The 27,766-nt window shown below is 43.4% G+C and overlaps 2 protein-coding genes across 2 annotated transcripts; both read right to left on the bottom strand.

Annotated features, from left to right (window-relative positions):
• Positions 1–27,766, bottom strand: SAMD13 (sterile alpha motif domain containing 13). Its single transcript, XM_065409322.1, has 4 exons — positions 27,631–27,766; positions 21,241–21,325; positions 8,408–8,519; positions 1–144 (listed from the first exon to the last, which is right to left on the bottom strand). The coding sequence occupies exons 1-4, from the start codon at positions 27,764–27,766 to the stop codon at positions 1–3; spliced, it is 477 nt and encodes a 158-aa protein (XP_065265394.1).
• On the bottom strand, positions 1,817–2,491 carry LOC135882982 (dnaJ homolog subfamily B member 6-like). Its single transcript, XM_065410004.1, has one exon. The coding sequence runs from the start codon at positions 2,489–2,491 to the stop codon at positions 1,817–1,819; it is 675 nt and encodes a 224-aa protein (XP_065266076.1).

Genomic DNA, 27,766 nt, shown 5'->3' with positions numbered 1-27,766 from the left:
CTATAAAGAATTGTTCTTTAGATGTTGTGTCTGTAGAGGCTTTACGTGATATTCATAGATTTTCAGAGCTGGCCCCAGTTTTAACGCAAGTCCAGTCAATACATCATTTCTTGTCATCAGTAGCAATGATTTGCCGTCAATTTCCTAGAAAAAGAATTAACGAGTAATTAAGGGTAACGTACACATCTAAAAGATTACAAAACTATTCTCAACAGACAAGAGTATACTAAAGAGGATCATTCATGAAAAACAGAAATACTATGCTCTATTTTTTCATAAACTGTAAACATCTGTAAACAAATGACGACATCTGCTGATGGGCCGATTTTCAAAAGTGCTCACCCTCTGCAGCATCTATTGACTTCAGCACCTCTAGAAATCACGCTATTTATTCCGGTGTCTAGCTAGAAGCATCCGCATTTGAAATTTTTCCCAGTTATTTGTTTCAAATTCACAGATGCTGGTAAATGTTTTAATTATTAGGTACAGGAGGAAGGGTGGTCTTGTGGCTAATGCAGTGACCTGTGGTGCAGAAGATCTGAGTTCAAGTTTCAGCTCTACCATAGACTGTTTTGTATGACCTTTGGCAAGTCACTTGATCTCTCTGTGCCGCAGTTCCCTGCCTTTTAAAAGAAGGTAATAATATTTCCTTTCTCCCTTGCTTTGTCTGCCCGGTCTATTTAGAGTGTATGTCACTGTGGCGCTTTTGAAAATCCCACCCCAAAATCTGAGGCCACTTTTAAAAATTTGCCTCTAAGTGACTTCTCTAAGGTCACAGAGCCAGGAACAGAATCCACACCCCTCGAGTCCCAGTGCTGTGCTTTCATCACAAGACCATCCTTCCCCTCACAATACTGCAGGCAGTGCTTAATTTGTGCCAAGGCTTGCTAGGGCTGAGCGCCAGCACCTCTGGGCTTGCTGCATCAGTTATGAATGTAAATAAATTGCTGGAGCCCTGGCACCTCTTTCATTACAAATTAAGCCCTGACTGCAATGATACTGTGTGGCACAATCCACAGAACGCAAGCTACACCTACAAGGCTCTATACATGCATCAAAGAAGTGTCAAGAGCAATACCTTTCTGGCATCACATGGTGTAGCTGGAGTGCTTTCTGAGGTCAGCAAGTCCCAGAGAAGTTTATAGCTTTACACAGTTTGCCTACACTGTTTTATGTTCTTTTTTCCACAAAAACAACAGCATTTAGTGATTTAGAACTTGTTAGCAAATAACTTAGACCCAGTTCACTCCCTATACTCATTGCTATTTGCCTATACAGAAAACGACCCACCAGAAATGCAATGTTATTTTGTATTTACATCTTCCAGTACTACACATTTTTCCTTACTAATTGAAATGAACAAAGTTTGTCCTGAGAATGTTAACTTCAGAGCATATTAGCCATTGGGTTCACAATTCAAACAAAAGGAAAAACATAAGATTCATGCTAGTGTAAGTATTGATTGGCCTGAACTCTGATCATTCTTCACTTTGGATAACTATTAATAAATGCAAAGTCCACAGAGAATTCACAACAATTTTATAGACAAAATATATGCATTAATGATAGCCCAAGAATTAACTGACAAGTCTATGGCACCCACATACAATAACTTTGGAAGAACTGTTTATAAATATTTTCAATTAGGCTGCAGCAAATGAAAAGTAGATTTTGGTTGAAACTTCCCCCACAGCCTCATTACTCTGGTTAATCCCTCAAATGAAGCTCATCATAATTTAATATTTCTGATAAATGTGTGTTTTCAATATCGCATTATCCAAGTATAGTAGCTGCCTCTTACCAATTGTTGAGAATTTTAATGGTCAATAATGGTGTCTACTCTTTCTTCTCCATTCATCACAATTCTCTTGGTAGTGATTTTGATGCCATTAACTATTTTGCTGGTCGTTATGACTGATTTGAAGTTGCCTTTCCCACTGTTGTTCAGTGACGTGATGGAGGATGAAGAGCAGCCCCCAACTCGCTGGGAACCAAATGAAGTAAATCCAGTCCCTGAAATAGGAGACACTCCAGCAATAGAGACAGAGTATCCTTCACCACGTCTGCTTCTTCTTCCATGGAGTCCTCGCCGAATGCCAGAAATCCCATCAAGTAGATCATCCCAGAGTTTCACTGTAAAGGAGTCCATTCCTCTCAACACATCTGTGTGGGGGCTATTGAATGGGAATTCAGTATCAAAGTGACTCCCACCCCTGCCTTTCTCTCTACCTTTCCCTCCACCTTCATCTCTACCTCTTCTGTCTTTTCCACTTATACCTCCTTCACTAGACATGTCATAGACATCCCGTTTTTTGGCATCAGATAAAACCTCATATGCCTTAGAGACTTGTATGAATTTCCTCTCTGCTGCCTCTCTGTTCTCTGGGTTTTTATCAGGGTGCACCTTCAATGCCAGTTTTCGGTATGCCTTTTTAATGTCATCTGCAGAGGCATTTCTTTGAATACCTAGAATGTCATAATAATTCACCATCTTGTCAAGATGTTCTCAGCAGCAAAATTCAGTCTCTGTCCTCAGCAACCATTGGCAATCCAGTGAAACTCTAATTCCTCTCGGCACTCTCTCTGTCCCTCAAGTTTAATATGGTTGAGTAATATCAGAAATTTTTTAAAAGGAAAACATGTTTATATTAAAGTGATTTACAAAATGTCTCTCTGTGCTCCTCCATGTTTTTGTTAAGGTATCTTCGTTAGAGAGAGACATGGAAAACTAGCTATTTTCCAACCAACAGTCTGCTTTCAGGATAGCTATGAAGAGGCCTTTGTTGGAGTGGGGATTGTGACATCAGAGATAAGTCAGCTAATAACCATGCTGAGGACTTTAGTTCATTTGCATACTGCAATCTCATTGCTTAAGGTGCTGTGACAGTGGTTATGAAGAGTCGAATTTAGCATTATTGAAATATAACCCTCTGGCTACATGACAGACATGAATATTATTGGTTTTGGTAGCTGGCACTGAAAGTTTTGCTTTCTCTGTTAAATATACAAAGTTGAAACATGTGGCAAAGGGTTACATGCATCAAGTCACCCACACACACCAGCTGCATTGTCAGGACTTGTGTTTTCATCTGCTGAAGCAATGCAGGCATACTAGCAAAGCTCTTCGAATTCAGCCTTGCAATGTGTTGCAGTCTATTTTAGTGTCTTGCTCTTTGAGCCAATTGTTCAGAATGTTTATGGCTCATATTTTCTGTCTCAGTATTTTGCATCTTCCTGCTTCTCTAATTCCCCTCTATCCTCAACTCTCTCACAGTTACAGCAACCCGTTCCCTGCTAATTTGCTATTTTCACTTTTTTATAGTAATTTCTTCCACTAAAATCGACTTACATCCACTGAAATGAGAGAGATATTAAGATTTAATAATACCAGCAGAAGTATAATCACCTTATAATTAACCATTTACACTAGTATTCACAATATACAGTTTTTAAAAAAATGTCTTTTTCCTCATCTGAGAGAGACAAGGGGGGTGAGGTAATATCTTTTATTGGACCAACTTCTGTTGGTAGAAGAGATAGGCTTTTGAGATTCACAGAGATCTTCCTCAGATCTTTTTCCTCATCTGTAAGACATGTTCAGGTTTTAAAACAGCTTGGAGCCATTTATCAGTGTATTTTATGGGCAAGTATTCAGAGATGTATTATACATCCCTTACAAAAAAGTGTGGACTCAGTTACTATTATGCAAAAGGTGGGATTCAAGAACAAAGCAAGCAATCACATTTTCCAACAATTCCCTAATACATATGTTGTAGCCAACCACTATACAAAAGAATGGCCCAGGTGTTCCCTCTACTTAATGGAAGCAGTACAGTGGAGAACAATTTTCCATGGCAAAGGTAAGGCAAGGGGTTATGTGGGACGCTTCCCTCCACACACACAGTCACTTTCCCCCTGCAAGTGTGTGGGGATAGGGGTGTGGGGAGAGAGCCACATTATATGCATGCCTGCCCATTCTTGCCCTCAGGCGAGTACATAAGTAGGGTGGAAAGTCCTGAGATAGCATTAACTCCTGGTGCAATTTCACAGAGGATAGCTGGGGGCAGCAGCCAATGCCAGCACAGCTAGGGATCCCTCTGTGTTGCCATAGCTGGGTTCCTGATGATAAAGATCTGAGGACCCTTAGAGATCCAACAATTAACAGAAACACACAGAGATAAATGGAACCTGAACTAGCAGCTTTCCTCCCAAAACCACAGCAGCTGTCCTACCTTCATCATAATAAAAACAGCACTTAGCACGTCTATACTGCCTTCCATCAGGTGATCTCAGAAGCTCTGCAGATATTCTTGAGAGTCAGCCTCACAAGAGTGCAGTAAAGTTGGCAATTTTTCTTGCTGCATTACTGACAAGGCAACGGAGGCACACAGAGAGTAAGATTCTTGACTGAACTCACCCAGGCACGTCTGTCAGAGGAAGAAAAGCCAGAGCCCCTGACTCCTCAGACTGTCTCTTTCTTAATCATAAATCCACCCTTCGTGGGGTGGTGGAAAGGAGTCACAGGTGATGTTCTTGATGGTTTAGAGAAGTAACAGACTCAGTCAAATCTTGTCTGTCCGATTACTCATCTTTAAATGTAAAATATGCTGAACAGTTAGCAGCAGCTGTAGAAAGAGGCTCCTCGAGCCCTTCCAGAGAATTACCCAAAACAAGGGTTTATTCCACAAGAATGAAACTAAATTTAGTCCCCAGGCTGCACTGATAAATCATCATCAGCTGGGACTTCATTTCTCAGGCTTTAAGGTCAGTTAGATTAATTCAATAGCAAGAAGCTAATTTTATTCCTTTTTGAATGCCACTTTTTTTTTGTGGAAAGCCTGCATTTCATTTTAGCACTGGGCGGCTCTATGCCAAATAAAGAAGGCTAGAACGGAATTTTGATAGGCTTCTTGTCTGTGAGAGGAAAAGTTTAGAGCTGCAACGTTTGAAACGCCTTATGGAGGTGCTGAAAGGATGGATGGGTGGGGTGAGAGACAGAAGTTTTGTATCAAAGTTTAGAACCATCGCCATTAAATGACCAAAGTCTTTTAGTGCAAAGATTTCAGGTACATCAGAATGTAACAGGCAAAGAGGCAACCTACAGGTCCTGAAATCTGTTAAATATTTGCTAAAACATGCATGCTATAAATATATCTTTTAAGCCAAATTAAAAAGATGGTTGCTGAATTGTATGATTTTTAAAAAATATGGTTTATTTATATATATGTTACATATACATATGTTACATATATAAAAAGATTCCAGATCTCTATCCTCCCCTTCAAAATTGTTCTTATCAGCTGCAAAAAACATTAATTTTGCAAAAATTGTAAAAATCAAGCAAAGAAAATAGAATGTCAGGAAGAGATTATTACTATGCAATTTTTACAGCTATAATTTCTATCTGGCCAATATTTTGTAATTTATCAAATCCTGAACTAAATGAAATAAGCAGCTTTTAAGAAAAACTTCCCCTCGAAGGATGCAGAGAATAAAAATAAAACTGTTTCCAAGTAGGTACATTCCCATATCTTCATTATGGAGAGAAGATTTTCACAGACGAAGACATTGTTATTTATTTGTTCTTTTGTTAAAAGACATTTTGGCCCAGGTGTTCAAACTTGGGTGCACTAAGGCCTCATCTCCAGAAGTACTACGCACCCACAGATGTCACTGACCCTGTGTTATGACTGCTCAGCATTCTGGAAAATCAGGGCAATTATCTAGGTGCCTAAATATGAATTTTGGTGCCTAACTTTGAGCACCCAAGTTTGAACATTTGGGTCTCAGTGATCAGGAACGGTGCCAGACTAACAGACCTGGAGATGTATGGTCTCTTGCTACAAAAGAGGCAGGCACATCATGGGCAGTTCTAATGCAAATTTCCCTTCACTGCCCCACTGCTGCTCCTCAGCTGTGTGCAAGTAGCCCAGTTTCAGTGATCCATTCAGTCATTAACCTCACAGCTGACAGACTGCCAGCAAGTGTGTCAGTCAATACCAGTAATGATGATGATGGTTATGTGAATGCTTGTCCACTCGATACAAGATACACCAAACTCATTCCACATGGACTTTAGGTCCTTGTGACTTTTGTCAGTACTGAACCATGAAACAGTGACCTGTAGGAGAAAGGATCCATATTGCATTAACAGCTTACTGAGTGATCAGTCCCTGGCTACCTTTTTCATTGATTCTTCTTCACTGATCCTTCCCTGTCACATCAAGACAGCTACTGTGGAACCTTTCATCCAAGGGGGAAGTGTCACCTTTGGCTTCACTGCTTCTACTCAGATGGCAGAAATGCTGTAGGAGTAGGCTGTTCCAGCCATCACCTTGTTTCCCCTGAGATAAAAAGCATACCAGTGTCTTGTGCTTCCTCTCCAGCAGCCCAACTAGTGAAGATCCAACATCTTTCTCAAGGCAATTACAGGCCGGTAAGCCTGACTTCAGTACCAAGTAAACTGGTTGAAACTATAGTAAAGAACAGAATTGTCAGACACATAGATGAACATGATTTGTTGGGGAAGAGTCAACATGGTTTTTGAAAAGGGAAATCATGCCTCACCAATCTACTAGAATTCTTTGAGGGGGTCAACAAGCATGTGGACAAGGGGGGATCCAATGGATATAGTGTACTTAGATTTTCAGAAATCCTTTGACAAGGTCCGTCACCAAAGGCTCTAAAGCAAAGTAAGCTATCATGGGATAAGAGGGAAGATCCTCTCATGGATCAGTTAAAAGGTTAAAAGGTAGGAAACAAAGGGTAGGAATAAATGGTCAGTTTTCAGAAAGGAGAGAGGTAAATAGTGGTGTCCTCCATGGGTTGGTACTGGGTCCAGTATTACTCAATATATTCATAAATGATGTGGACAAAAGGATAAAGAGTGAGGTGGAAAAATTTGTAGAAGATACAAAACTACTCAAGATAGTTCAGTCCAAAGCAGACTGCGAAGAGCTACAAAGGGATCTCACAAAACTGTATGATTGGGCAACAAAATGGCAGATGAAATTCAACGTTGATAAATGCAAAGTAATGCACAGTGGAAAGCATAATCCCAACTATACTTATAAAATGATGGGGTCTAAATTAGCTGTTACCACTCAAGAAAGAGATCTTGGAATCATTGTGGATAGTGGCACATGTGCAGAGGCAGTCTATGTGCAGAGGCAGTCAAAAAAGCAAACAGAATGTTGGGAATCATTAAGAAAGAGATAAATAATAAGACAGAAAATATCATATTGCCTCTATATAAATCCATGGTACGCCCACATCTTGAATACTGCGTGCAGATATGGTCGCCCCGTTGCAAAAAAGATATATTGGACTTGGAAAAGGTTCAGAAAAGGGCAAAGAAAATTATTAGGAGTATGAGGAGTAGCTTCCGTATGAGGAGAGATTAATAAGATTGGGACTTTTCAGCTTAGAAAAGAGATAACGAATGGGTGATATGATAGAGGTCTATAAAATCATGACTGGTGTGGAGAAAGTAAATAAGGAAGTATTATTTATTTCTTCTGATAACATAAGAACTAGGGGTCACCAAATGAAATTAATAGGCAGCAGGTTTAAAACAAACAAAAAGAAGTATTTCTTCACACAACGCACAGTCAATCTGCTGATCTCTTTGCCAGAGGATGTTGTGAAGGCCAAGACTATAACAGAGTTCAAAAAGGAACTAGAGGATAGGTCCATCACTGGCTATTAACCAGGATGGGCAGGGATGGTTGTCCCTAGCCTCTGTTTGCCAGAAACTGGGAATGGGCGACAGTGGACGGATCACTTGATTACCTATTCTGTTCCCTCTGGGGCACCTGGCATCGGCCACTGTGGAAGACAGAATACTGGGCTAGATGGACCTTTGGTCTGACCCAGTATGGCCGTTCTTATGTTCATGTAGCAGAGCAATGTGCTGTTGCTATGCAAGAAGCCTACTGCTTTCCCCCCTACATTCAATTTCTCTGTTTCCTGATTACTTGTAATGACTTTAATCAAGGAACCTTTCCTCAAGCCAAGAGAGCAAGACTCCCAGGCAACAAAGCAGCACGCAACTGAACTTAAGAGGTAGGGAAGTACTATTCCCATTTTACATATGGTGAAGCTTAGGCACAGAGTGTTTAAGTGACTTTCCTGAGATCACACAGAAAGGGCTGTGGCCAAGCCAGGAATAGAGCTCAGATTCTTCAGGTCCCAGTCTAATGCTTAGATCACAAGAGCAGCCTTCCTCCAGCTACAGTGCATGTCCTGTAAAATGAGGATATTGTTTAAAGATAATAATCCCAGTGGTTGCCACCCAGAATGTTCCCTTTCTAGGAGACTTACCATGCACTAACCTTTGTACAACCAGCCCGTATAATGAAAATGTGAGGAGTCAAAGGGCAGTGACAGTCAATCCAATCCGATTTACCTGTTCTTGAAAAGCACTGGCTTGTTCTTCAAATCCTGCTGTTCTGAAGTAATTTACGACATCAGTGACAGCCCAGTCAGCAGGGTCAGGAGGTCTCCCATTCTCTACTGAACTACAAAATGCAAATGTAGACAGGTAATCACTATGTGTGTGCATATTGTATGCTGCTTCTGTGTGTGCAACCCACGTACTCCTTCCCCCAGAGGAAGGCATCCTCCAGGACGCTCTTAAAGAAATGACAGTCACTCACATTCTTCCCCACTTCAAAGACCCAGTGTCAAGGACACCAGAGAAAGGTGGGATACCTCTCCCTTGAGAATACATTACTGCTAGTCCTCAAATTGGCCAGACGGGGTCAATAGAGACTCCTCCTCATGTAAGGGCTGAACATGCTGCCTTCACAGCTCTCCCCAGTCCCCTACTGGCCTTGGAGCACAAGACGTACCAAGTTTGGGATTGAACACCAGCAGGGCTGGCTCTAGGCACCAGCAAAACAAGCTGGTGTTTGGGGCGGCACATTTTTAGGGGCGGCATGGCCGGCGCCAGAATGCCGCCCCTAAAAATGTGCCGCGGCCGCCCTAGCTCACCTCCGTTGCTGCTGCCTGGGAGGGAGGGGGAGATCCCGAGCGGCCAAGGCGCGCGAAACAGCCGTTTAGGGCGCCGCTTCTCCCCCTCCCTCCCAGGCTCTCAAACCTGGGAGGGAGGGGGAGATCCCGAGCAGCCGTTTCGCGCGCCGCTGCTCCCCCCCCTCCCAGACTTGAGAGCCTGGGAGGGAGGGGGAGAAGCGGCGCCCGCGCCGCGGCCACTCGGAGTCTCCCCCTCCCTCCCAGGCTCTCAAGCCTGGGAGGGAGGGGGAGACTCCGAGTGGCCACGGCGCGGGCGCTGCTTCTCCTCCTCCCTCCTAGGCTTGAGAGCCTGGGGGGAGGCAGGGCTGGGGATTTGGGGAAGGGGCGGAGTTGAGGCGGGGCCAAGGGTGGAGTAATTAAAAAACGGGGGGGGGGGGGGCGGCCAAAATTGTGTTTGCTTTGGGCGGCAAAAATCCTAGAGCCGGTCCTGAACACCAGTCTCCCAAGACTTTGTCTGCTATTTGTTTTCTCCTACCAAACTCTGTTCAGATGATTTCAGTATTTTGCCAATGTGCATATCCCCAGTGGAATATATACATAAACTCTTATGAATCAGGGATGCATCTGCACCGTTAAACACTCTACATGCTCCCATTATCCAAGTCTTTCAACATTGCCTTTAAGACTTAACAAATCTATGGATTTTCTAATCAGCTAAGAATCCTAGAAAACATCTGTTAAACACAGTCAGAATTGATTCCTTTCTGTGGCTGACCTCAGCCAATTGCTTTCAGCAGCATCAGAAACAACAAATCATTCAGAATGTTACCCATTAGTTATTAATTCAGAGTGATTCCAGATAGCATTGCTTATCCTTAACCTACCTTCTTATCTCAGATAACCTTTTTGGCTCTGCAAGTTGTTAATAAAACCTGCACATAACTAGCTTGACTCTGGCTTTCATCCAGTAATTTCAGGAGATGAACAGCAAGTAGTCACTCACAGGAAACACCTGCTTTTATAAAATGCTTCTACAGCTATAGCTTTCAATGTACAAAAGAAGTTCAGCCACAGATATTCTCCATTTTAACTGTGCCATCCCTGTCAATGGCTCAGTTGTAGCATCAATGAGGAAATAACAAGAACTAATTTATATATATATTTCTGAAATCAGGCGAAACGCTTCCATGGTCTCAAACGATTAAAGGGGTTCCCAAGAGAGAAACAGAGCCACAGCCAAAGGTCTTTATAATACATATTTTGAATATGAATATAAATAATTGGAAGCCAAAATTCAGCCTTTAGATACATGGCCCAAGATCTCATTGTAACCACTGGGATTTGCATGCATGTGTCCCAGGTCAGAAATCTGGCCCAGAGACTTACTGCTCTAGCTTCCTTTAGTTTGAACATGAAAGACAAGGACATTTACAATATCTTTCATCTTTGGGCAATCTTTAGCCCTGGAGTCTAATCCCAGGTGCACAGCACATATATGCATATCTATGTATTTATAATTCACTCGTCACTACGGAATGCAAAGGCTATCAAAGCTTATGTGAGCATACAAGTACTCAAGAAGACTGTACTATCTATTGGAGTGGATTTAGAAATTTTAAAAATTAATTCTCTTGCTTCACTTTTCCTTCTCTCGTCTCTTCCTGCATCTGTCTATACTGAGCTATGTTTGGATTGCTAATAGGGAAAGCAATGCCCAGGTGGTGAATCTTGCATCTGACCTCAAAACTCGTGTGGTTCAGGATCACTGTGATGGAAGGGAGTTCCTGCTGCTGAGAAGGTCTAGTCCCTGCCCCAATGAGTCTTAGCTTACCACAGCAAGAGTATCTGTCTAGATATCTATATCTATATCAGGGTAGTAGCAGCAGGGCTCCACCATTCCTGATGACTATAGTGGTTGCTTGTGGTCTTAGGGATCTATGTGATCCCTAAAATAGCAAAGGCCAAGTCAATTTTGGGCCTTGACAGTCAGGATTCAAGTTGCAGATTGTGGACAGTATTGGACAGAGTCAAAACAGCATGCTGAGCACCAGGTGATTGATTGCTCAGGAGGTTGATTTTGGCCTATTCTTCCAAAGGTTCTTCTTCCCACTATCACCGCTTCCATCTTGCCCGGGCTTAGTCAGGCAGCAACGCTAGACCACTGTGCATTTCAGAGTGGCAGGAAGATCGATTTCATGGAAAGAGGCGGTGATTATCTCTGTCAGCACAGGGTCCACAGTCTCCTAACTGCTTTTGACCAGCCACAAAGAACAGGGGCAGAATTGGAGATGGTGGCTCAAACTTCACTGAGCGCTTTGGGGGTCTCCCAGTTGTGTGATTGGCTGTTGCTTCTCCTCTGACTCCTGGGATCTATATTTGTATGCGACAACAGAATTCTGGATCTTTGAAGTTGCATGGTAACATTGCTTGTACATTAGCATTTTAGCCCCTTTAAAACATTTTCTGTCACTCATTAAATATAATACAAAAGCATTCCACAGCAGTAGCCCAAAAACCACACTAAGTTAAGGGCCAGGCTGAGAGCCCTTCAAACAGACCCACTGATTTCAATGGGGCTACTTGTGGAGTAAGATACTATTCGCTGCAAGCAAAGGATTTGCTAACTGGGATGAGTACTGCAGAATACTTGTAGTATTTCTCTTAAATACAGAATGCATTTTAGTTTAAGATTTTTACATAAATCTCTGCATTTTCCCCAAGGTGCAGAATATGCCTCTCACATCACACTTACAATCTGCATCATCGCGCCACTTAAAATAAAAATTGAGCATTAAAAAAGTATTGTGAATTTTAAAAGTGCTTAATTTTCAATATTCTTTCTATATAGCAAACAAAAGATTTAATGTGCAAAAATGCCTACTAAAATTTTGTTTACTAACAAATACATTTTAATTTTAAGCTTATTGTGCTTCAAGGCGTGTTTTAAAACATTTTATTTTTAGGTTTTAGTTCTCCATGCTATTGCTCTTACAGTAAAGGAATATTTATGCACAATGGTCAAGACTCACGCCAGGTATAAATACGTTAACCAGCTACACTAGTGATTAACTTGTCCCAATAAATGCAGGCTTCTGCCTCACAAGTAGCAGCATCTTGCTGGACCTCAAGTGAGAGGTGGTTTCAAAAACTACAGAACTTAAAGCTTGGAAGGAGTGTGGCAGAATCCAGTTGAGACTGGCTGGATTTCTAACCTTTCTTGGCTCCCAGACTGTGGATTGAACAGCTTCCTCATTGCTTAATTATTGTGCAAAGCTCAATTCTTTAGGCCTGGTCCACACTAACCCCCCACTTCGGACTAAGGTACACAAATTCAGCTACGTTAATAACGTAGCTGAATTCGAAGTACCTTAGTCCGAACTTACCGCGGGTCCAGACGCTGCAGGCAGGCTCCCCCGTCGATGCCGCGTACTCCTCTCGCCGAGCTGGAGTACCGGCGTCGACGGCGAGCACTTCCGGGATTGATCCGGGATCGATTTATCGCGTCTAGACAAGTGATATATTTCTGAAATCAGGCGAAACGCTTCCATGGTCTCAAACAATTAAAGGGGTTCCCAAGAGAGAAACAGAGCCACAGCCAAAGGTCTTTATAATACATATTTTGAATATGAATATAAATAATTAGAAGCCAAAATTCAACCTTTAGATACGTGGCCCAAGATCTCATTGTAACCACTGGGATTTGCATGCATGTGTCCCAGGTCAGAAATCTGGCCCAGAGACTTAGACAAGACGCGATAAATCGATCCCAGAACATCGATTGCCTGCCGCCGGACCCCGAGGTAAGTGTAGACGTACCCTATGACAAGGAAAGGGAATGTGTGAGAATCATAGCTTAAGCCATAAATACGTGTTTATGTCCGGCACACAGGGTGCCTTAAAACCTTAAAGGGGCTGGCGTTTTATGACCTGACAGGTTGAATTGCCTGGTACCAGATGCACTGATTACAAATAAAGTTGTGGCCTGTTTGCTTTTCACCACGGTCTGTGTGTTGTGCCTTTATTGCCATCATGTGGTGGAAGCAGAAAGGTCTGGAAAGATACAGCAGCATCTTGAAAAACAGCTTTTACTAAAGCTATTTATAACCTCTAACATAGTGCCAAATGCTTATTTTGTACATAAGCACACACATGCTGTATACATTCACTTAGAAACCACAGCTTCTGTTCAATTTAATTACATTACCCACCAGCTTTAAATAGCCACCTTCAATTATCAGCTGAGCCTCTACCATTTGAGCCAAAAGGGAAAATAATTAAATATAAGCTGTCCTTGTTTTGATTACTTTCCCCCTGCAACACCTATGGCAAAGGTGAGGCTTCTAATTGAGGGTGGTTTCCAAATGGACATACATGGTATGATCCATGTATAGTTACTGCATAAATGCATATTGCTGTGCTGTAACCAGTGCTTAAAGTAGATCTAAATAGGAGGGGAAGCTCACCAGTTTTGATAGCTATCATCAAAGGTCTTGATGTTACATGGTAATAAGATGTTGCATCATCATCTTGTAGTGATGAGATGCAGCATGTGGGAAGAGATTAGGAACCATTTATCGAATTTATCTACCTGGTTTTATATCGTGCCCATCACCGTGCAGTCTATTTCCTTCGGGGGAAATGAGAAGGAATGTGTGTGAAAGCAGTTTATGTCCCCAAGCAGCAGGCCTGCAGCCAACCGAGCCAAAGTATGTGTCTGCGTGTGTACACGCATGCACGCAGCTTATTGGTCCCACCCAGTGCCACTATTTAGATTTGACCAGGGTGAAGAACCTGCATGGATGTCAAAAGGAATAAAAATAGCAGGTCCTGGAGGTTTTTAAACAGGAAAGTTGGAAATATGTTATTTCAGACAAGACATTGCACCAAATGTATGTATCATCTCCATCTGTCATCATCTCTGGATGGGAGGAGAAGCCAGCAGGGGAACAGAACTCTCTTTGGAACAGGTGGATAGGTGCCTCCCAGCTGGGACACTTCTCCCATCAGGCTGCTGTGCCACCCACTGGCAGGAAGCCTGGAAGCCCCAGGCAGGTACCTGGCCTGCCAACTACCCCTCTTCTGATCCCCTGTCTGAGCAGTTCTCACCCCCTCAACAGAGGAGGAGCTCCCCTCATGCTATCTCCTTTGTTAATCCCTGGTTGTAAGGATGGAAGGTGCTGTGTAACTGCAACTTTAGATGCTTACTCTCAGCATTTGGACAAACATAAATTCATGAAAGCTCTATATGACTGGTCATGCGAACAGCAAACATAAATAAGAAAAGAAAAGTGCAATGAACTGCAAAGATTAAGGCCCAGAATTTTAAAGGTAGGTAGGCATTGCTGTGCTCAGCAGTGCAACACCTAAATGATTTAGGAGCCTGAATTTCATTTTCAAAAGGGATTTAGGAACATATACTGTCAATAGGATTTATGCTCCTGAGGCAGCGGATTCACTACAGATTGGAGAACAGCCTGGCCAATGGCTGCATCTACCCTAGGAGCATACACAATAGCACAGTGCCGGGAAAAGGTGCACACAGGTGACCAGGTGGTGCCCTTGCAAATGTCTGTGATGGGTAAATTCTTAAGTAGGGCGATAGAAGTGGATTATGCCCTAGTGGAATAGGCAGTGACCCTAGGTGGGGAGGCATTTCCAAAGCTTTGTAACATGCTAAAATGCATCCTGAAACCCATTTAGATAGTGTTTGGGTGGAAATCGAACATCCCGTCACTCTCTCTGATAAGGTGACAAACTCTGGGAGAAGCTCTGAACAGGTTACTCCTACTCAGGATAAAAGGCAAGAGCTCCTCCCATGTCCAAAATGTGAAGACTGGTTTCCTCCCATGAGGCATGAAGTTTTGGGTAGAAAAGTGGTAACTGAATGTCTTTGTTTATGTGGAAGTCTAATGAAACCTTAGGTAAGAAACAAGAATGGGGACATCAGGTTGCCTTGTCCTGGTAGAATACCGTGTACAGTGGATCAGCCACAAGTACACCTAGTTCCCCTACCCTTCTGGCCAGCTAATGACTGTGACACTCTGTACCTCGGGGGAACACCCTGCATCCCCATGTTCATTCTTATAATAGGATTGTGTGGTATCCAATGCAAAGTTTGTCATGTCAGGTGTCTTCGGAAGGCTCATGATACACTGAGCTTTGTTGTTATAGTAATGTTATAGGTTGTAATTTCATGTATATAGTTATGAGGCTAAAAATGTGTCCTCATGGCTTAAAACAAGCCCAGGCAAAACTCTCCAGGAACAGAGGGGCAGTTCACACCTCATCAGGACAAGTATGGGACAAACCCAGCCCAGCCTCACAGGAACAAAGGACACTGGCCAAGGCAGCAACAAAGGATCTGTTGGACTCTCGAGTGAGTCATCCCCCTTCCCTTGGTCAGTCAGGGACTACGATGAGGTAATGCTCACCTGACCCTGAAGGGGGGGGGGCGCAAAGCCAAGAGGGAAGAAAGAACATGATAAAAGGGAGAGTCGTTTGCCATGCTCTTCCTCTCTCTTCCACCTCCATCTACAGACATCACCACCAAGCGACTGAAACGCTGATCAAAGGGGAGAGCTTGGCTCAGGGCAACCAGCCAGCATCTAAGTTTGTAAGATAAGCGTTAAGATCAGCTTAGAATGCATTTTGCTTTTATTTCATTTGACCAAATCTGACTTGTTGTGCTTTGACTTATAATCACTTAAAATCTATCTTTTGTAGTTAATAAATTTGTTTGTTTATTCTACCTGAAGCAGTGTGTTTGGTTTGAAGCATGTCAGAGACTCTACTTGGGATAACAAGCCTGGTACATATCAATTTCTTTGTTAAATTGATGAACTCATATAAGCTTGCAGCATCCAGCAGGTATAACTGGACACTGCACGACGGAGGTTCCTAGGGTTGTGTCTGGGACTGGAGATATTGGCTAGTGTCATTTGGTTGCACAATCCAAGCAGTTTACATGCCAGAGGCTGTGTGTGAACAGGCCAGGAGTGGGGGTTCTCACAGCAGAGCAGAGTAAGGCTGGCTCCCAGAGTCCAGGACTGCAGTGACCTAGCAGATCACCGGTCCAGATAACACCAAGGGAACGTCACAATGACTGTGAGGAATGAGGTAACTGAACAAGGGAACAGCTCCACATGGATTCAAATGAGGGTTTTCTCAAGGCAGTGAGAAGTAGATTAAGGTTCCAAGGTGTAGTAGGTTTTTGTATGTTATAAAAATGGTTAGAGAAGCCCTTAATAAACCTGGCAGCAGGAAGATGTGTGAATACTAGACACCCCTGGACTGGTGGGCAGAAAGTTGTAATGGCAGCTAGGTGGACCTTACTGGAGCTCAGAGACAGGCCCATAGTTTTTAAATTTAGCCAGTGATCATGTATGTACATGTGGAGAGACTCAGAGTGCAGAGTGGCTGCTCTGCGCACCAGGATTGGAAACGCTTCCACTTTTGCAGGTAAGGTTTCAGTGGTGGTTTTCTGACTAGAACATACTCCCAATTACCCAAATAGTGTAGGGGTGACCAAAGGCACCACTGTAGTCACACCCTACACACTACTGTAATAATCTGTGTACATAATACGCCTTGTGAGGTATCATTTGAAAACTAATAACTCACTGGTCAATAATATCATGGTGAAATGTTTGTAGTAACATTCTATGTAAAGTCATAAACATAACCTGAAATGAGGTCTGAAGCGTGTTTAGCAGATAAGTCTGGGTAAACCAGTTTCTCAAAGACAAAGGACAAAATGACACCTCTAGCCAAATGTCATCAAAGCTGGTGGGCAAAAACCTCTCAAGTGGCCATTTATTGGCAAGGAAGGGGGCAGGAACAAAAAGAACAAACAAACAACAGCATGAACAGCAAACAACAGTATGAAACCTCTTTCACCTCAACACTCCATGACTGCAGCCTCACAGCAGGAGTGAACTTTATCTAGTGGTAACCCTCAGGAAAATCCATTTCAAAAGGGGACTGAACAGTAAAGTGAGGGGCAAAACCACCCCAAGGTATCTCCTCCTATTCGACTTTCTCTCTTTCACCTAAGACAACAAAAGAAACAGCCTTTGGGAGCAGATCCTGGCCTGAGAATTCGGTCAGCAACGTTCCTGGGAACATGTGGTACGGATTTCACCTTGACCAAGTCTGGTTTGTTAAATTTTAGCATTAGAAAGCGCTTTATCTTTATTTCTGTTGTAACCATTTCTGACTTTAATGCCTGGAACTTGTAGTCACTTAAAATGCCTTTGTAGTTAAATGAACTTGTTTTATTGTTTAATCAAAACTAATCCAGTGTTGTGTTTAAACTGAATTGTGTGGGTAACTCTCCATTTAAAGTAACAAACGGTTGGATATTGATTCCCTTACAGGGGCAACAGACCTAAGATATCTGAACTGTCCAGGAGAGGGCTGTACAGTGCAGAACACACATTTTGGGTGAAAATTCAGGGCTGAATTCAGTTGGCCTGTAAGATAAATGGCTCCGATGTCTATGTGGTGGGCGATGCACCAGGCTCTGGATCTTGCTCCTCCTTGGCAATTTACATGGTAAATAGACCGCTCTGTAGACTGTCATTACTTTGACTCAGAGAATCTTTGATCTTGGGTAGGCAGCGTTAGCAAGCATATCAAACTGCTCTGAGTTCGAGGATGCTGATTGGAGCAAGAGTCCATTTGCCTTGAGCTGTGCAGTGCTGAAAGTGGGTACCCATACTTAACATGGAGGCAAGTAGTGATGATCTTTGTGGGAGGTCAGAGCAAGAATGGAACTCCCACATAGAGCTTATGGGGGGTCTCTCAACCAGTTGAGAGAGTTGAGGACTCTATGAGGAACAGACAGCTTGTGCTTGTTGGGAGTGTAGACAGATTTGAGTCAGGTTTGAAGACACCAAAAGTCCAATCTTGCATGGAGTGTCACAAGCTGCCCTCTGTCCCAAAAGTTGAAGGGCTTGCTGTGGTTTGGGGGATCTGATGTAGTGTAGCAATGAGAGTGACTTTGTGGGGAACCTGTCTGGGGGGCAGGTATGCTCTGGCAGCTGCAGTCTAGAGTGGCTCCAACGCAGTCTATGTGTGGACAGGTATCAAGGCAGACTTTTCAGAATTGAGATGAAGGCCCAGAGAGTGGAAGAAGGGTAGGCCCTTGTTGGTTGCTGACTGTACCTAGAGGAAGGAGCAACCCTTGAAGAGCGAGTCATCCAGATAGGGGAGGATGATGATTCCCATTTGTCGAAGATGGACTGTGATGACCAAGAGGACTTTTGTGAAGACTCTCTTGCTGGCTAAAAGGCCAAAGGGAAGAACCCAGTGCTGGCAATGGTTGTTGCCCACAACAAACCATAAGACTCATCAGTGAGCTGGATTACTAGCCATATGGAAATACGCATCTTGGAAGTTGAGGGCAACAAACAATTCCTCTGGATCTAATGAAGGTACAGTTGCTGCTAGCTGAGGAATATCTCTTGCGGCTGAGAAGGTGAGGGGTTTGAGCTCTTTATCGTGAAGGGTCCATCTGGACCAGTACTATTTTTTTTTTTTGTTAACAGTGTTGACCACTAGAGAGTTTGGGATGGGATGGGAGAAAAAGATACTCTGAACGCTTGGCTGGTACTTAGTAATTTTTGTTAGCCCTCTTGCAGGTAGGCAGGATGATCACTAGAGTTTGTCATATTGGACAGGCTGGCAACAGTAGAGCATCATTGCTAGGCAAGGCAATCTTTTCTCGAGGGGAGGTATGCAAACCAGGGGGTGCCGAGGTTCCTATATCTACTCCAAGGGGATCTGCAGGGCCTCTGATATTCTCTTCATTAGCTCTTGGAAGGTCTTGAAGTCATCTGCATAGGATGATGGAGGGGGCATAACAGCCCTATCTGTTGAGGAGGAGGACTTCACTGATGGAGATACCTCCTCCTCTGACCTTAATTCTTGTGCCCCAGGAGGGTCTGGCTGGGGAAGAGGGTCCTTAGGTACCAGTGGCTGTTGCTCTGGTGAGTCCCATTGCGTGACAGCAGTCTGTACAGCTGATCACGATAAGGGGTCTGCCACGGTGTGTTCTACTCACCGCTTGAGGTGCCTCCTCCTGGCTGCTCTGGGGATTAGCTCTTTTCAGGTCCAAGGCCCCCTTCTGCTGCTCGCTGAACACCCTGCTGCCACTCTCTCTTCCAGGTGCTACTCAGGGTGCTCTGCCTTCATGGCTTGGCCCACCAGCCTGGTCCCTATAGTCCTCCCGTTCCAGGGTATCAAAGTTTTTCCTTACAGTCTCAGGAAGTCTTCTCATTCACTGCCCCAATGGTGTCACTCCCCTAGTGGCTGGTAGGGGAACCCAGGCCTGCCTCTATTCCAGGTTCCAGCTCAGGGACTCTCTAATCAGCAGCCAAGGTCTGCAACATCCTGAACCTTGCTGTCTTTTCCCTGTGCCTTTCTTACACCTTCTGGCTCCCCCAATCTGGCTTTGCCACCCAAATTCCTTCCTCCCAGGGAGTAACTGCAAACTAAATTCTATAGCTCCAAACATGCCTCCCTTCCCAACGGGAGTGACTGCAGACTACTTCTTGCAGCCCCTATCTGTTATCAGCTCCCTGGCTTCATAGAAGCCCCACCTGTTCCTACATAGGTGAGCTTACTGTAATTAAGGCTTTCCTTTCAGCCTAACTATCCCCCCAGCTTGCAGCCTAATAGGTTAATTGGCCCCTCTGGACTACATTAACTCCTTCAGGACGAGTATGGGAAACGTGCCCCATCACAGGGCCCCAGGGTTCACAAGCTCACTATGGTGAGGTCCTGCCAAGATTGATGGGACAACCACCAACTGGTTCCTGGGGTCTCGTCCTTGGGATATACCTAGGGGAGAGGGAAGCTGGAATGGGAAGATGATGGAGTCTTGGATGGGCAGTCTTTAGGACCTAAGGAAGACAGTACCAGAGCAGGGACCAAGAGGAATCTGTGTTTGGAGGGCTCCAATCCAGGTATCCATGATGGTGCTGCACTAGGATGCTTGCCGATAGACTCCTCAGTATGTCTGCTGGAAGTCTTTTCGGTGGTACTAGCATGTTGATACTGGAAGAGGTGGAAGCCTTGGCAGTACCCATACTGGGATGCGGGGTTTCCCTGCTCTCTGGACTTTGGGGTGACTTTGCCTTTCTTTCAGGTTCCCTGTCAGGAGAATGGTAGCTATCATTTTTAGAAGGCTTTGAAGCCTCTGAAGCTGCCCCTTGGTCTGTGTTTATCAGAGCCAGAACCAAAGAAGCTAGAGCACCCTGAGAGGCTGATGCTGATGTACTGGAGGAGGAGGGGGGGTTTCAAAGCCCAAAGCTCAAGGAGCCCTCCTTAAGAAGTAGTTTCAATCTGTCCTCCCTTAGCTTCTTGGATCTGCTCTTGAAGCTGAAGACCACCTTATCCTTTGATGGGATGTAAGATGCGCCGAGGCAGCTGGAATGCCCGTCGCTGAGGGGAAAAGACCTGTGGCAGGTCTGGCAGGGTTTGTAGCTTGGGATTTTGGGTATAACCTACATAGGAATAAGGGCCACAAACCAGCAGAGGCCAAGGGTGATGGAGGCCCTGACCACAAACAAAAGAAGTGTGGGATGATCCCCCGCCCCAGAAAGCAGAATTTTGTGCTAGAAATTAAAATAAGAAAACAGCAAAGTAAATAAAGAAAATACTAAAAAATAAAAGAAGAAAACAAGCAAGCCGGATTAAGGCTAGCAAGCGAACACTGTGATATTCCGACTCAAGCCGCAATGGGCTGAGAAGGAACTGGAGCAGTGACAGGTCAGCCCCTCCCTATACACCTCTGGACCAGAGCATCGGGATGGGGAGGGAACAGGTGCAGATCCATGGGCACTGCTGATGAAAAATTTCCAATCGAAAGTGCACGGGCACACACGCACCTGGAGTGGAGTACCCATAGGGACAGTTACTCAAAGAAGAACAAAGCATTTTCCCCCACAGACCATTATGAACTTGACATAATCAGGTACACGGTGCATATTTGCTTTATGTTTGTTTTCCACATGCAGAGTGCAGAAAGGAATTCCATAACAGTCATGGTTGAAAAGACGACAGCAGGATGCCCCCTTTAACCAATGTAATGTCTGTGACCTCTGTTTCCCAGCTGGAATGCAATAAAGACAACTGCAAATGGGGAAAGCTTGCAAACCAATAAATACACCAGTTCCCTCCACCCTCAACCATTAAAACTAATGGAAGAATTTAAAGAAATTTTGGTTTTTGTCTACATATAACATTCCCCAGGAATTCACTTACTTTTTGACATCCAGCGAGCCATTCTCCTTGTTTTCCATGTCAACAGACAGCATGGAGAGGGTAGAGGTTTCTTTAAGTTCAGCAACTAATCAATAAGGAGGGGGAAAAAACTGTGTTTAATAATCAGTAAATACAAAAGAGAAATATAATGTAACAGAAATGAGTGTTCTCCTGCACAAAACCACCTTCCCTTTGGAGAGAAAAAGTGCAGTCAGGACCCTGCTTTCCTCAGAAGCTGGTAACATCTTATAAACTAGGAAAAGCTGATGAGCAAACTCCAGAGGTGCTCTCTGGTCTACAGACAGGAACTGAACATTCGATTTGACCCTTTTCCAAAATAAGTGCTTTCTAGTACTTATTTATAGGGTTTTCTATGCCCCCTCCCATTACTCTAGCATCTCACCTATGTGTATAGAATTTATTCTCACAACATCCTTGTGAGGAAGGAAGTATCGGTGCCCCATTTTACAGGTGGGGAAACTTCGGCACAGATGAGCTGGGTTATTTACCCAAGGTTACCCAGGAGGTTTGTGGCAGAACCAGGAATTAAATCCATGTCTGCTGAGGCCTACTTCTGTGCTTTTCCCACATGACTATCCTTCCTCAGATAGTGAAGTGTCTTCAGTAGCTGTAGTGAGTGCAGAGGAGAGAAGTGGGGACTCCTAGTTAGAGTGAAATTGAAAAAAATCCAATTTATTCTCCCTTCTTCCCCCGCCCTGCAGTGTGCAGGGATATTTTCGCAGTACATATTTTTGCACCACTATTATGTTCATGGGAGAAGTGCAGAGGTGACCCAAGACTTCCCCCCCGCCCCCCCGCAATTCACTCCTGTTTCACAGAGCACTGGGTAACTAACTAAATATTCAAGATGTTCTTGCTGTGGCATTAATGGATGCCTATGACATGTCACAGAGCCCTTTGAAGGAGAAAAGAATGGGAAACCATTACATCTATGTAAAGTTTACAAAAATCTAGGATATAAATTAACGTTTAAAAACACCTTTTGAAAAACCATTACTATATTTAATATATAATTAACAGGATGCAGAACACCAAATACAACTATTACAAACTAATCAAAAAGGTGTTTCTTTCTGTACTGTAGATCAGATCATTTAATACAATTCCCCCCAATCACGTCTCACTCCATCTAAGGAGATTACTGCAAAATGACAAGTGCAACAATTATACTATTCGCAAAATGTTCTCCCTGATACTGTGAAACAAGATTAAAAGAAGAAATAAAGCTGCAGGTGTGTGGTATTTTCATTTACAGCACACACAAACAGACAGAAACTTGCAGTTCTTAATTACTGAGATGATCTGTTGAGAGTTGCTTTCTTTTTTTGCAGTATACAAGGAAAGATTTTGGAAACTGAGTTACACACATTCACCATTTTATAAGCATCTCAGAAATCATTCACTAGGCAACATTACACCACATTGTCATTTTTCTAGGAAAAAAGTAAAAAAGAAAAACCTACCTACAAGCAACTAAAACAAATCATTTTTACAAGCTTATCAAGAACAGCAAAAGAACCCCCAAGGATTTCTTTCATAAAGTAGGCTGGCAAAGGAATTCAATAAGGAGGTACAATTTGACACAGTGAAATAAGATCAGGCTGGCTCAGAGCCAGCATGACGTTAGGAACCACATACAAGCTGCACCAACTGCCTTCTGTTTCATGGCTGACTTTTTAAAGACACAGTGCTCTGCCTGCTCACTTTAGCTAAATACCTTCAGCATAATTATTTAATGCTATAAATCACACGTCTCCTGCTGCAGAATCCACTTAACAACTGCCTTGTAAAAGAGCCACAACTCTTTTGAAATTAATGAGTCTTTCCCCCTACCCTCTTTTATCAAACAACTGCTTCCTCACAACTGCTTACACTGTTAAATATTCATGAGCAGTTTCCAACTAGTTTAACCTGAGTGAAAATAAGGAGAAAGCACATTTCAGATACTGCAGGAACAAATATGCTGCCGAGGCTCTAACAATACTTGCCCTTGGAAAGAATCTCAGAGGGTCCAGTTTTAGCAATTTCTTTTTCAGGAAAGAGTTCCTGCAAGGAGAGCAGAAAATCCTCCCAAATCATTATACAGGGGAGTAATACACTTAACATTCAGTGTAAGATTCGTGATTTGCTTCTTGGGACCTCGACAGTGTAAACCTTTCCCACCCACCCCTACGACCAAATGCAATGTATTTAGTAACAGTAAATTCTGTTAGGAGCAACTTTGCTCAAACTGTAAAGTAGCTGATCCAAAAAAGAGGTCAAGACTATCAAGAACCTCTGCTCAATTCCCATTCCAAAGATGGTCTCTCCAGAGCAGTCCTGATGCCCTCTGGCTGGGTGGTAAGGGGGAAAATTTGCACTACTGTTATCTGTGCCATAAATATTGTGTGGATGGCATACTTTGGTCTCCAGGCTATTAATCTGACATCTTCATGAACACTCCAGTCACTGAAAACGTGGTATTAGTGGTTTTGGCCAAAGTATTGTACGCAAGGGTTAAAGTCCATTTCCCTGGCAATTTCACTTTGCCTGCATTATGCAATGACAGGTAAATAAAAAAAGCACACACAAACCATTCAAACAGTACAATTTTGTGTTAAGACACTGCAAGTGGTGGTGGTACGTGCTTTTTTGTTTTTTTTAGAATTTATTTAGAATAAATAAATACACACAGATAAATCAAATGGAGTAAGAGACACTTATGGGGCAGTGTTACACAGCAAAGGAACCCACCGCCATTTCACATCTCACTTAATGTACTGGAAAATGTGGCATAAATACGTGTTTGTTAGACAGTTTAGCTGCACAAAGCAATTCTCTTTGTTTCTCAAGAAGTGAGCAAGTTCTAAATGAGGACATCTTGAATTTGCTGCATCAGTTGGTTTCTAACTTTGGTAATGAACTGACATTTGAGGATACAAAGTTCAGGCAGCTATTCCCTCACACCCTCTCATTCCTTCCATCATGCTGTTCAATTAATCCTTAGAGTATTTAAAATAAAGTTCACACTGCACACGTGTTCTGCCTAAAAGTCCTTTAAAAGCAGAGATATGAATCCAATACATTAATGGCCTATGGAAGAGTTTGATGCTAAGCCCTAATCCCCAAGTTCTATTGTTTTTAAATCTGTTATGAGGTAACTTAATTCAATTAACAAGGAGATACTGTTTGGGGAAATATTGCTGGAGAGGGTGGGGGCAGGCAGGGGACGGATATAGAGCCTTGTTGGACTGTTTGGCTTCTGTTACTAGTGAAAGGTATTTTCCAGGCCACAGTGGGAATGAAGTGAACTAGGCAGTTCTCAGTTCCATGTCATGGGGTCAGCCGTGGGTGGCCCTAAGTTTATTTTATCTGCGCAAGATCAAACATTCAGAAATCAGTGCAGATATTGTACATTAATATCCAAACGTCAGCTTTCTACTGAGAAGCTTTCCATGTTCCTGGAAGAATCTGCAGTACAAGAAAACAAATACCTCACACATGCATGGCAGCAAAGTGCAGCAATCCTTTAGTGGAAGAGAGAGATGCTGGAATTTAGATCTGGGAGAGCAAGACAGAGCCAAATGTCTTTTCTTTTGCAATGACATGGGGGAGAAAAAGTCAGCAAATTTGTTCAAAGGGAAAATCAAGTGAAACAAAAAATCAAATCACTTTCACTTTGGAACTTCAGTTTTCTGCTGGACTAGCTAGGCAAACTTCTCTTGAAAGAATGAAACAATTAGTGTTAAGCTGTGTGGAATGTAAGCTCTTAAAAGTGTGATAATCCCCTCTTTTATTCTTCTTTTTAAAAATAATGCATGATCCTTTTGAGCTCATCTTCAATCCAGCAGCAAGTCCTGGCTCTCCACACAGGACTGTTGTAAGTTGCTCTAAATATACTTCAGGGCAAAGCATGCATTTTTAAGGAAGCTGCTTAGGGGAGGAATACAGCAGTAACTGAGTCAGAAGAAGGAAACTGAATATTAAAAAAATCCCATTCCCTCTGAAGTGCACAGCAGACCTCACTTACCTTTCTTCATAGCCAGCAAAAGGCTGCCTTCCTCCAATACAGCTGCACCCACATGCAGAGTTCCAAATAGAAGATGCTCTGGCCAATCACAGACAATCTGTCAGGTAGTGTGGCATGCTGGGAGCTGTAGTCCATAACTCCAGAGCAAGAGTAGCAGTCTAGATTTTACTGTCACTATGAGATCTCAATAAAAATATGCAGACCTACCTCTGAGACTCACTAGTTGGGAAGGAGACTTCCTCCATGCTGCATTAATTTTTAAAGCATTGATTAAAGGGGCAGGGAACCTGATTTACTCTTTGCTTGTAAACAACCTAGTAAATTAGCACTGTGAAAGTTACTTTTACTATGACTATTTAAAATACACTTATGATCATGGAATAAATTATGATAAGAAAGACAGACTGGGACTCCAGGAACAGAGGATTTTGGGGAGAGAGAGAGAGAGAGAGAGAGAGAGAGAGTGTGTGTGTGTGTGAGTGTGTATGTGAGAGAGAGCGAGAGCGAGAGAGTGTGAGTGTCAACTGGATATTTAAAATCTTCGTATTGGTTTTCCTTATATTTCCTTGCAGTTAGACAGGAGAGACAACCCACAAATTAGGAGTTTAACCAAAGAAGAGCAAAAATGCTCAGAGATTTTATACAAACTTAAAAAGAAGGCAAAAATCCCAAATTCCCCTTCTTAATAAGAATCTTCCACAACGCTGTAGAAGATGAAAAATATCTGACAGTGAAGAAATCATCTGGCGGTTTTGTTGTTGTTAAAATTAATTCTTGCTAGAATGTAGATGGCAATTTGAAAGTGGCACAGATTTAGGCCAATCCATTGCCAGTCTACCTGCATAATGCCCATAATTATCTCTTAGATCATTAATAGCAACAAAACAAAACAAAAAGTCCTAATTCACACAACCTGCTTTCTCATCCCCCTCCAAACTATCTGTTCTCTGGCTCTAAATATTCATTAACTTGCCAACAAAGGGCTGCATTTCCCCCTCAATTCCCTATTTTCCTGTAGTTTGATTATCATTCCTTAATTGCATTAGGATAGAATCTGTTACTTACCTTAGCACACAGTTTTGAGATTTTAACTTTGGTTGCCTTGCCCTACCATGCCTTCACGAATGTTAATGTCCCAAGCCACACATGCCATTACATGTGCCAGGATCAAAAACTGCTGTTTCTGAATTGGACAAAGAGGTCACTGTAGAGGAGCATGAGGCACCCTCTCTTCCCTGAGGTCCCCTGCTGGCTGAGTGTTGTGCTGCTGCTAAGCAGGTGTGTGTAGTGAGCTGGCTAAAAGCCAATGGCTGCAGAGATGTCAGTGGTTTTGTAAGGCACTTCTCAAGTAGAAAACGTGTGAAGAATACAGTAGTGTAACTTGCACAAATCTGGCATTCAACTGGTGTGCATAATGAGTGCAAACGTATACACCAAGGCCCTGATCCAGCAAAGTTAATTAGATGCTTAGGATGCTCCCATGTTTAAAGTTAAGTATGTGCTTATAATGTGTTGCTGGGTCAGGGCCCAAGATCGTCTACTCTGATTTACACTCTGTGCAGCTACTTCAATGGAGTGACACATGGTGTAAATCAGGGAAGAAGGGAAGAGGTGTTGAAGGAACAGCAATGAACAGGCAGGAGGAAATCACATTCTGGGGTGCAATCTAGACCAGTGAGGGGTTGTGTCACCACCTGCCCTGCAACCCGGGTGTCTCACAATGCTTTGCTGCTGTTGCTCCCAACTAGGGTGACCGCCTTTTCAAAAGGCAAAAGTGGGACACATGCAGGAGCCCTGCCCCTACTCCTCCTCTTCCTTCTGAGGCCCCGCACCCTGGCTAGGCTGGGAGTCAGAGCCAGACTGTGGTAAGAGCTGTCCAGGGAGCCCGGGCCACTGTGGGGAGCCCCCAGATCCTCTACCTGCTCTGGGTAGGGGGCTGGGGTGACTGAGAGCAAGCTCCCGCCCTGTATCCCCGTTCCCCGGGGTGCGCCCCAGGGAAGGTGGAGGGTCCGGGACACCCCAGAGAGGCCTGGGCTCCCTGAGCAGCTCTTACTACTGCCCAGCTCCTGGCTTTGCCAGGAGGCAGGGCCTTGTGAGGGGAGAGGCCTCGTGGTGAGGGGAGGCTAAGGCCCACCTCAGTTAACTGCTCCCCTCCTCCCTGGAAGAGGCTGGTGCCACCCCTGAGCCTCAGGTGGTTTATTACAAGATTATTATGATGGCATGTCTGGTGTGAATACAAGTGTGTGTTCAGTCACAGAGGAAGATAAAGGAAAGGGACTCCAGCTATATCTTACACCTGTTTTATTGGTGTTGGAAGGATTAAGCACCAGGGAGTGTCTTGTCCCTCTGTTCCTTCTCACCTTTTCCTGAGACAATAGTTGCTGTTTCTCTTTTTTCCCCATCCATTTTCTCTCTCATTTCTCTTCCCTGTCTATTCTCCTCTTTTGGTCTTTCATCTTGTCTATTCATTTTTACATTTGTAGTCTTGGTAGCCAT

Source organism: Emys orbicularis, chromosome 8 (genome assembly GCF_028017835.1).
Source record: "Emys orbicularis isolate rEmyOrb1 chromosome 8, rEmyOrb1.hap1, whole genome shotgun sequence".
Taxonomy (NCBI): Eukaryota; Metazoa; Chordata; order Testudines; family Emydidae; genus Emys; species Emys orbicularis.
The sequence above is the reverse complement of the archived record's forward strand: the minus strand, read 5'-3'. Positions and strand labels throughout refer to the sequence as shown.

Excerpts from the sequence above, each read along its gene's own strand:
- LOC135882982 (XM_065410004.1), bottom strand. The coding sequence starts at position 2,491 with ATGGTGAATTATTATGACATTCTAGGTATTCAAAGAAATGCCTCTGCA.
- SAMD13 (XM_065409322.1), bottom strand. The coding sequence starts at position 27,766 with ATGGCTACCAAGACTACAAATGTAAAAATGAATAGACAAGATGAAAGA. Across the intron at positions 21,326-27,630 it reads AACTATTGTCTCAGGAAAAG|TTGCTGAACTTAAAGAAACC; the intron begins GTGAGAAGGAAC and ends CTTATTGATTAG. Across the intron at positions 8,520-21,240 it reads GGCTCGCTGGATGTCAAAAA|TTCAGTAGAGAATGGGAGAC; the intron begins GTAAGTGAATTC and ends TGCATTTTGTAG.